Source organism: Maylandia zebra, linkage group LG12 (genome assembly GCF_041146795.1).
Source record: "Maylandia zebra isolate NMK-2024a linkage group LG12, Mzebra_GT3a, whole genome shotgun sequence".
Lineage (NCBI taxonomy): Eukaryota > Metazoa > Chordata > Actinopteri > Cichliformes > Cichlidae > Maylandia > Maylandia zebra.
Genome location: NC_135178.1, coordinates 28149613 through 28159997, shown reverse-complemented (window position 1 = coordinate 28159997; position 10385 = coordinate 28149613). Strand labels below are relative to the sequence as shown.

Sequence of the window (10385 nt, the reverse complement as noted above, 5' to 3'; positions counted from 1 at the left end):
GACATCGGGTGCCTATGTAAGCTTTCGCCCCACCTTAACCAATCAGAAGCGACTTAGAACGTGACGCAGCCCAGACTCCCCCCCCCCTTCAAGGACAGGTTCTGTAATTATAACCCCGCTTGTATAACCTGGCTGTAAGTTTTCTGCAGCCTCCTAAACAATTAAAACGAGCTTTCGGGGCTCTGGGCTTGTATTGTGTATTTAGGGTTCTGTGGAGAACATCCTCACACAGAACATCACATCCTTGGGAACAGCTGTGTTAAGGACCAAAACGCTCTTCAGAGAGTGATCCGTACAGCAGAGCACTGCTACAGGATTGCTCTCCCTCCACTTCAGGACACCTACACCAGGAGATGCCGGACTAGAGCAGCGCAGATAATGTACAATGTACATTTCAAATTCTTTTTTATTTTTAAATATGTTCATATTGTCTGAGTAGGAGTGGTGCAGTGAGCTCAAGGGGGCGGTACTGGGAGGCAGGTGAGCCACAGGTGGTGGCGATTATGTGATGACAGTGTCTTCTTTCTGTTTGTTTCTGTTTGAAACATTGTGTGTATCGCATACTTCACATTCAGATTGTCTGTTCTTATTTAATTCGCTTAATGTACAGAATTCACCTGCTTGCTGCATACAATGCTACTACTGCACATTCACCTAATGTATATAATATATAATGTTCTTCTTCTCTCCCCCTTTTTGCACAAGTCGAGGAGTGTGTCAGGTTACATTTCACTGCGTGTTGTACTTGTATAACTATGCATGTGACGAATAAAGAATCTTGAATCTTGAACTATCTTGGACTCATCATGAGATCCCTGCTTTTGCCACTGTGTTGTAAAACTTTATGTTTTACAACTGATAAATATGTCTAATTACTGACTTCAATCCCAGCTTTGGCCCTTAACCAATTCCTGAGAAAATCAATGCGTGCTTTTTAGCCTTTCATGTCACACATTACAGTGATGTTGTGCAACCTGTTCACCCAAAGCCTGAATGTTCAATCAATAAATATGCTGCTAAATTAAATATGTTCATGTCATTGTCTTCCCTTTTGTGTTAACTTGATCTACTCTGCACATTAATAAGCACCACTTAAAATAATAATTTTACTGTATTCAATTCTATTGTTTAAGTGGGTGGGCTTGACATCATCAGGTTAGTGGTCACTCTGAGGGATCGTATCAAAGTATCAGTGTGACCCCTGTCAGGCTGAGGAACGCATTATGCATGCAGTAATAGACAGTATGATCAAGAAAGACTGGAAGAATAGCCGTAATTGCATAAGCCGGGTCACACAACAGGGCAATGCTCCAAAGCCAGCATGTAACACTAAATACAGAGGAATAGAAATTGACTTTTTATAATGAAAGATTTTCTGAATCATCATTTGAATGCACTGGTTAACCACTGGTTAACCACAATAAAGAGAAGAAGTCGCACCTGTAGACAGCATCTTTAATTACCTGACATCACAAAGGTCCTACTGTACTGTACATGACACTGTGGCACTGTGGAGTCAGCATGCTCACAGATACTAAAGAAAAGGTCTTAGTTTGATGTGTCTTTCTTCACGGTTGTGCAAAGACTCATTTTTGTAATCTGATCAGCAAACATAATCTTCCAAAACAAAAATAAAAAAAGAAGAGAAACATTTAAATATCCCAAATTCCAACGACGCTTACTAACCATTTTTTTTAAAAGTGATTAACATTGAAATTTCTTAAACAAATATTGAGCACTGGTCCTATTCCATCACTTGGTGGAGCACAGATTAGACCAACACAATGCATTAGATATAATTATTAACTTTACATGTATATACATATACACTGGTTTTCTTCAGTGGTATATCAGGTGCAGGTATCTACAGTGCCTTTATTTCAGGCACATATAATACATAGTCATAAAACTGTAGTGCAAGCTAATTCCACATGACATATCTGATGACAAACATGCTTTAGTTCATGTCTTTTTTTTTCACTGTGATTTTTTTCTCCATCCAGTGCTATAAAAAAATCTGAGGAAACAGCAGGCTTTTCCATATGTGAGTGTATATACTGTATGTTATTGTTAAAGTTAGTATCCATGTAGTTTGTCAATTTCTGTGAGCCTCTTCGTTCCTTGTGGCTTTTGTCCGCTGATCAAAGCACAATCAGCATGTCTGTTGAGCCACCGAGGACAAAAAAGTCATCCAAGAATGTCTCCTTTGACATGAGGCAGTTTTTGCAATCCAGAAACAGTCACAAGATACCATTAAAAGAGTGTGGCGAGAAATAGAAAAACCTCTAGTCCCTGCATCTTCACTGGAGCTACATTATGTATCAGGGTGTCTTACGTTATTGTGGAGTCTGCGGCATTGGGTGGAGTGCATGACTTTGCTCTGTTTGTATGCGAGTTGTGCTAATGAAGGAAAACAGCTGAGGACGTCCAGATTCTTATATCACATTTTCAAACAGCTGCATGGAGTTCATGATGTTCTCGTCCTGCAAATAAAACGATAAAGAAAAAACATCTGTCAGCAAATTCAGAAGGAAACAAATGTTCACGCTGATTAGGTCAAAGTTTCAGATATAACAAATGGCCATGGTGGCACTGTTTATAGCCAAAAGAACTGAGTCATTATCAGCAACTGCGAATATAAATCTTCCACCATGTCATGTTTCTTTATAGGGGCACAGATTAGAGACTGAGCTTGTTTTTACAAATATCTAATAGACAACTAATTTCAGTTTTTTGATGTGCTTGATAGAGAAGAAGACTGAATGCAGTCAACTGAGGCAATGCTGTATAGAAGAGTGATGTGAGACACTGAGAAAGTCATGCAGAAAATACAGAAAATGAAATCTAGGGTGTACTTAGAGCCCTAGAAAAACATTCTTTTTCACCAAACTTTATATTCAATGACACTTGAACTGGTGTTTGAGACCACTAACTAAGGAAAAAGATTTACTGAGGTCATCGATCAAGTCATCCCCTGGTGGTAATCCATCTATTACACACAGCCTGTTGGGGAAAAGCAGCAGCATTCAGTCTATTGTTTGTGTTAATTCAAAGTTCTCAGATTGTAATTCTTTTGCGCCTTAGTGTTATCGGTATTTTAAAAAAAAATTGTGTGTAAATAAAGCATGCTACAGTACGTCTACAGTTTGAGTAAAATAACTGGAACACTCTCTGCTCGTTACGTAAATGCACTGGCTTGAATTTTCCATTTTTATCTCTGTTGATTGAAGCATGTTAAAACAGCTGCAGAGCTGCATCAGAGGCACTGACCAATATTTGAGTTTGGGGTAAACAGCACACACAGATGGTCTCAAAATAAATAATGACTAATAATCTAAAAACCCAGTGTTTTACACCAACCAAAACACAAGATAAGTTAGTGTACATACTTTGACCTCAACTACTTGTGAAGTCGGTAAGAAAACTGACATCCACGAAACTGCGCATACAATCTAAAGAAAATTTTGTGGTAAAACAGTTAAGAAACGGGGTCAAAAGTCAATTAATTGCCTCATTACAAGTTTTTACTTGCTGGTAGTGAGTGCCAACACTCAAAACTACCCTTTATCAGGAGATAATGACTTTTACTGTTGCCCAGTTAACAATTTACAGCTTTTGGAGGTGTGTTTTAAAATTTCTTTCTTTTCCAGTACAGAGATGTCTTCCTGGTAAGGCCTACTGACTTTACTGTAAAAAATCTAAGAAAAAAAAACTGTGTTTATGTCAAGGTTGTCTAGCAGACATAAAAAATCTGAAAAAGTAGCCTGCCCAAATAACTAGATGATGAGTAAACACTGTTTTAGTGTTTGTTAACATTGTGTAGATACTGACTGTGACAAATTAAACACCAGGAGCTTAATATAGCAAAATACAGAGGAAGTGCTTTCCTTCAGAGAATGTTCATGATTAAGGATATTAGTTTATAAACATTTTTCAACCAAAATAGTGTATTGATATGAGGAACATCTGGTTCTGGTTATTAACTGCAGAGATATCTTTGAGGATGTGAAGCTGAGTTTTTATCACTGACGTTTTTAAGTTCATGAATTGGGTATTAAAAAAGGAAATTAGGTGTAATCAGGTCTCTTTTCCTTACAGTACTGACTGTGAGAAAGAAGTGGAGACACATATAGAAGAACACAGGATTAAAGGTGATTCAAAAATAAACACGCTATAATTAATAAATACAGAATATGATCATTACAAACTAGAAAGTGTAATATTCCTCCAAAAATAACATGTCAGGGTTTACAATATGTGTGAAGGGAGATAACACTAGTCAGTGTGAGTGCCGTCATGCTGTAGCTGACATTGAACCAAGAACCTTGATCTACTGCAATACTGTAATTGTGATTTACACTGACTGGTGTGTGGGACAAAAAAGTGTGCATCACCTTCTGACAGGTCTCAATGAACTCTTCAATAGTCACTACACCATCTCTGTTCCTGTCCATTTTCTGAAAAAACAGAAAAAATAAGAAGAGAAAGCAGACATTAGTGAGACAATATTTACGATATTTAACTCTTAAGAGACCAAAATGAATGAGTAGGGTCATTTCCAACCAAATTATATTTTACAAAGGGAAAACTTTTCATAAATGGCTCTGTTTGCGTTTATACCTAGACGTTTGTCTTTATCTATGACAGATATTCTAAGATGCTCTAATGTAGTTATGTATGGCTTACAATAGCTTTTATGGAAAAGGGAGTCAATCTGAGCCATCACCAGTCTTTTCATCATAACTTTGGGCATTAGTCATCTGCCTCAAGGCTAAATCTTACTACCCCTAAGTCTGTTATCCATGACTCAATGAAAAACTATAATCTAGAAATTATATTTAATTGTGTGGAATCAGAACCTGAAAGAACTTGTCGACATGTTCAGAGGGTGCTTCATCCCGCACGCAAGGGTAGGTATACCTCCCCATCATGTCATAGATCGACTTCATAATTGCCAGCATTTCCTGAAGAGAAGCAGAGAAGGAAAGGGAGTGAATATAATTCACTTTTTACCTAAAACAGCCAACTGTTTCAGTGTTTTGTTTACCTACTATGAATTTTAAAATGTACAAACTCTATATTATATGATTAAAACGGAAATTTAATTTAGTTGTCCCATCTTGGCTGTTTTTAATAAAAACAAAAAAAAAGCCAGTCTCTGAGAAAGATGAGATTGTATCAGGGCAGATAGATAGAGACAGACAGCCCTTGAGGCTAAATGTCTACATATGTTTATTTAGCTTGAAACTGCCAAAGGCACAATCATCATTCAGGTCACCTATACCATGGAAAACGAGTATAAGAGCTCTCCTTTAAATGTCTGCGACTGGTGTAGTTTCTCAAAGTGAAGCCAATCAACATGCTATTCTCTACAAATACAAACAGGCATATCTGCCCCAAGAAATGGGCTTAATATGCTTATTAACACCTTAATAAGCAGTTAATAAGCATTATTAAAATGCTTATTAACTGCTTAAATAGGACATAATAGTTATTACTAACAAAAATATATAATTCTGCCTGGTTTAAGGCCCCTGATCAGTATCTAGACCCAGAATCTAGATTGAGAAGGTGAGCTAGTGAGTGTGGTTTTTAAAAAAAACAAAAAACATTTATCTTCTTGTAAAGCACTTAAGTGTACACATATGAAATCAGTTATTAGTTGCTTCTACTTCATGTCAGTTTAAACAGTTTTGGATGTAACAAAGGTGACAGAATATGAAATTTGTCTTTGTCTTGTTGTCAAAAAAATGACATATCTTACACGCACGCACGCACGCACACACACACACACACACCTCTTTGGTGATGTAACCATCCTTATTAATGTCGTAAAGGTTGAAAGCCCAGTTGAGCTTCTCGGTGACCGAACCTCTGAGCAACACTGATAGGCCGATGACGAAGTCCTCAAAACGGATTGAACCGTTTCTGTCCATGTCAAACGCGTTGAACAGGAAGTGAGCGTAGGTGGTTGCATCTGTAGATGAAAGAAGATGCGGATTTAATGTAGTGCTTTTAACAAAGCACCCAAATAAGCAAAGGAGAGGGAGACCCAGTTTTCAAACATTGTTAACAAGTTTTCATGATTGAAGTTGGGACTTTGGAAAGGCTGTTCCAGAGGTTAGCCTGCGGTTTCAATTCTAGAACTAGTTTTTGTGTGTGTTTTGATGCGTCCTGTTGCAACACTGTTGCAGTGCATTGTTCTTGGGTTGTAAAGCTTCGCTTCGCTTCGCCTTCAATTCAGTTCAGTTTTATTTATATAACACCAAATCACAACAATAATCACCTCAAGGCACTTAGTATTGTAAGATGAAGAACCTACAATACAGAGAAACCAACAACAACCAGACGACCCCCCCATGACCAAATATTTTGGCGACAGTGGGAAGGAAAACCTCCTTTTTAACAGAAAGAACCCTCCAACAGGGGTAAGGGGAGGGAGACATGACACTCTTCCAAAAATGCCTCATGTCATTGTACCCAAATAGATCAATTTTTGTGTCACTTTTCTCCAGAAGGCTTTGACTTGTCCGTGTAGTCAACACCCTTTTAGTCCATGGCGATGTAAAACATATTCAGCCAATAAAGCTGGTGTTTCACTGGTTTCCAGTTCATAGTAGGCTTGAGCACTGATGGCTCCTGGGTTGCTCCTCAGCATCCAAAGCAGCTTCCTCTCATCTGAAGGTGGCAGTCTGGGTATTCTTTCAGACTTTGTCATACTGGACTTTTCAGTTTCAGATTAATTCTGACACACTGTGTATTTTTTAATGCTATTAAATTATTTTAATAGGGCAGCATTAAAGCATGATAAACTGAATTTTAACTGAATATTGCAGCATGTGGCTCTTGTAGCCACATACTTTTACTTCTCATACTAAATGCTTTTAACTCATTCCCCCTTTGACACCTACTGGGGTAACCCTTGTTTCTCTTTCCTGAATGGAGGCATATTTCAAGCCTGCTTCAGGAACAAAATAATTGGGTGTGCATCTTGTTTAAATCTTGTTTAACCTCCTAGGACCTGGCGTCCACACATGTGGACATCACATTTTGGGTCGTCTAGACCAGCGGTCTCCAACCTTTTTTGCGCCATGGACCGGTTTATGCCCGACAATATTTTCACAGACCGGCCTTTAAGGTGTCGCAGATAAATACAACAAAATAAAACTAGTACCGGTACCAAAAAAAGAAGATTTATTCATAACACACGTGAAAAGACCGAGGAAAACTGAGTTAACGATAAAAACCATAACAAAATAACGCTGAAAACCGATAAAAACCCTGAAACACATACATTTCAGACCTGAGCCTCAACTCTCGTGGCCCGGTACCAAACGACTCACGGACCGGTACCGGTCTGAAGCCTGGGGGTTGGGGACCGCTGGTCTAGACCAAAATACTAAATTTTTCTCTACAAGGGCCTGATATCCACTTAGGAGGACATTATACTGCCACTGCTCTATCAAAATTTAAAACGAATGTCCTCATATGTGGGTCTCATTTTTCTCAAAAAAAAAAAAAAGAAACAGATAATTTTGTTTTTACATTCATCAGGTCCCAATCAGCCCAAATAGCAAAGAGAAATTAAAAATGCATGCCATGAAAGAGTTTGGGTCTTAGGAGGTCAAAGTTATGAAATATAAATCAGGTGTGGAAAAATATGACCCTCAGTCCCTCACTAAAAAGGACAGAAAAAGAGGAGATTGTTTTAATGTCTAACCTCCTTGGGGAAAGAACTGAGAATAGATGGACTTGAATGTCTCCTCATCAACCAGTCCGCTGGGACACTCCTGCTCAAGAGAGGAGGAAAAAGGAGATATACATGTTAGAATAATAATTCAGCTCTATATAAAGCATAGTAATAATAGCAAAGCAATTAGGCTGGTCTCAGCAGAAGGAGCAGCTAGACGCACGTTCTTGAAGCCTCGATACAGAGACTGAAGCTCCTTCCTGGTGAACTTGGTCTGAGCCTGCAGCTGGTCCAGCCCCTCTGGCTGGTGACGCACAGTTGACAGCTCCAAATCACTGTCGCTGCTGTCTGTGGGAGGAAGAGAGACAGAGAGAAAGGGATGGATAGACAGACAGAAAGGAGGAAAAGTAAAGAAGGGGAGAAGGAGAGAGAAGTGATGAAGGGAGGGAAGGATGGAAAGAAAAAAGAGGGAGGATGGGGCAGACATTGAGTGAGAGGATGCAGGTCAACATTCGGAGATGGGGTGTGGGTGGGTTCACACATTCAACAGGAGGAGGCATAAGAGGAAAATGTTCGAAGTTCAAAAGAGAGAATTATCAAAAAACTGTGGAGGAGGAAAAGGCAGGCGAACAAGGGAGTAAAATAAGAGGAGGAGGTACTTTCTTTATGGTGGACATGTCACCAAACTTGGAGGGTCATTTTATGAGAATTCAATCAATGCATCCCACATGGCCCCATCAGAATCAGCTGATATTGTTGGTCAATAATGTATGAGTAGTTTCTGAGCTACAGGCCCTTGAAATATATAAAAGGAAGGCTGAAATTTATCACTTTTTTTATTGCCTTGTTTAAACATAGTTAAAAACTACAACCAAATCAGTTTTAATCAGGTTCAAGCATTTAAAAATGAAAGGCCATTAAAAAGCACTGAATTCCAGCCAATCTCTATGTACTTCAAGGGCCTGTAACTTGGAAAGTATATTTATAGTATAAAAGTAAAAGTTTGCATGCCTTCATTAAACATAAAAAAGTTATTATAGAACAAAAATCAGCCTATCCTGAAGGTAGACGTGTGGGAAATGTTTCAAATCTGGCTGACTTTATATGGAGCGACTTTCAAAACAAAAGCCACCACAGAAAACCTAAGTTTGATCATTTAGATCAAAGACACTTTCTCACTCAAATGAAGTGTCGTGACATTGGTTACCATTGCACACTAAGAGAAAGCACTGCACAGCCGGGCAAAAAGAAAACACTTTTAAAAAAGGAGGGACGTTTTCTCCGTTTGGTTGGACTCGTGCTGTTACATACTCACCATCTTTAGACAGAAAGAACAGAGGTGGAGGAGGTGGACGGGTGTCGACACCGAGATGGAGTGAAAGAGCGTAAATGGAGAACAGTGGGAGAGTGACAGTAAGAGGAAGAAAAAAACAAAAAACAAAAAGAAAACATGTCAAGTCAGATCGGACGCTGTGTGGTTTACACGCTGGGTCCAAAGGTGTGAAACATAAACCCAAACCACAGAGAAGGGGATTAAAACTGGAATGTGATCCGCTCTTCAACATTTCTTTACAGTTCATTTATTCTTGCACAATGTGAGAAGAAGATGGCTTCTGACCTTGTCTGTATGGGTGCAGCTGTCAAAGACGGTCATGCTCTTGTAACCCAGTTATATCAGAAAAGGCACCCGGTAGGATGAAATACTTTCTCAAAAGTCCACACATTTTCCTTTTTCCCCTCTAAATTTTCAGACTGTTCAATGCATTTTTGCAACATTTCTGCAAAAAAGTTTAATTTGCCTGCTAAAGATTCTAATCTAAAATGAATCTAACCTGCACATTTTTAATAATTTCAAATTCTATTAAAGAAAATAACGCTCATATGATCCCATCAGAGCATGATTATTCTGTATCTCCTGCATGATACAAAATAATACAGAATAACCAAGAAAAACTATTGGTGACGAGAGTTCTGCAGGTCAGCATTTAGTTTGTGGAAATAAAAACCTGATTCATTATGAGCCATAAACATTCAGAGTTACGCCTTACTACAATCTAAAACATGGGATGATGGTAAGTATTCCTACAGAAAGCACAGGTCTGTATATCAACCTTTTCGTTGTAACGAAAAGGCTTTTTTTACTCTACCCACAATCCTAAATTGAAACAGTGGCGTCTGATTGGCGGAGGCATCTGTTACCATGGAAATGTTGAACCCAGGGCTCAAAACTTCAGAAAATTCAGACACACAGAACACAATCTACAAAATACACTGAAAACTATTATAATACATTAAGAATGAAAATGGCAGACTTCATTTTGCTGGGATTTGCAATGCATTATGTAATAATGTAAAGTGTTAGGCATAATTTTAGAAAACTATCTTAATCGTTGATTTCTCTTTGGATAAAAGTAAATCAGTTTTTCTTCTTTGTTTTACTCCTCATTTATTTCTTTTAGAGAGGTTTTATGCAGTCAAATAGCCTGTGCCCAAAATGCTTTACTTCTACCTCTAATTTAATTACATGTGAATGTTCCATGTATAGTTTGTAACATAAATAAAAGATAAAATGTCAAATTTAATGGAATCTGGTGAAATAAAATTGACTTGATTGGCAAAGATTCAATTTATAAGCACATTTTCCTTAATGATTTATTACTTAATGATTTATTATCTGAATAAATAAACCTTTTAA

At 38.1% G+C, this 10385-nt stretch overlaps 1 protein-coding gene across 4 annotated transcripts in view; it reads right to left on the bottom strand.

Moving 5' to 3' along the window:
- Positions 1–1441: 1441 nt before the first annotated feature.
- Positions 1442–10385, bottom strand: part of kcnip3b (Kv channel interacting protein 3b, calsenilin) — a 56779-nt gene continuing 47835 nt past the window's right edge. For all 4 annotated transcript variants that reach the window (XM_004547052.3, XM_076891000.1, XM_004547054.6 and 1 more), the window contains 6 exons: positions 7914–8038; positions 7721–7790; positions 5799–5977; positions 4860–4964; positions 4395–4457; positions 1442–2483 (listed from right to left, as the gene is read on the bottom strand). In XM_004547052.3, the coding sequence (XP_004547109.2) occupies positions 2436–2483; positions 4395–4457; positions 4860–4964; positions 5799–5977; positions 7721–7790; positions 7914–8038 (590 nt within the window). In that variant the 3' untranslated portion in view covers positions 1442–2435. The remainder of the gene's footprint in view (positions 2484–4394; positions 4458–4859; positions 4965–5798; positions 5978–7720; positions 7791–7913; positions 8039–10385) is intronic.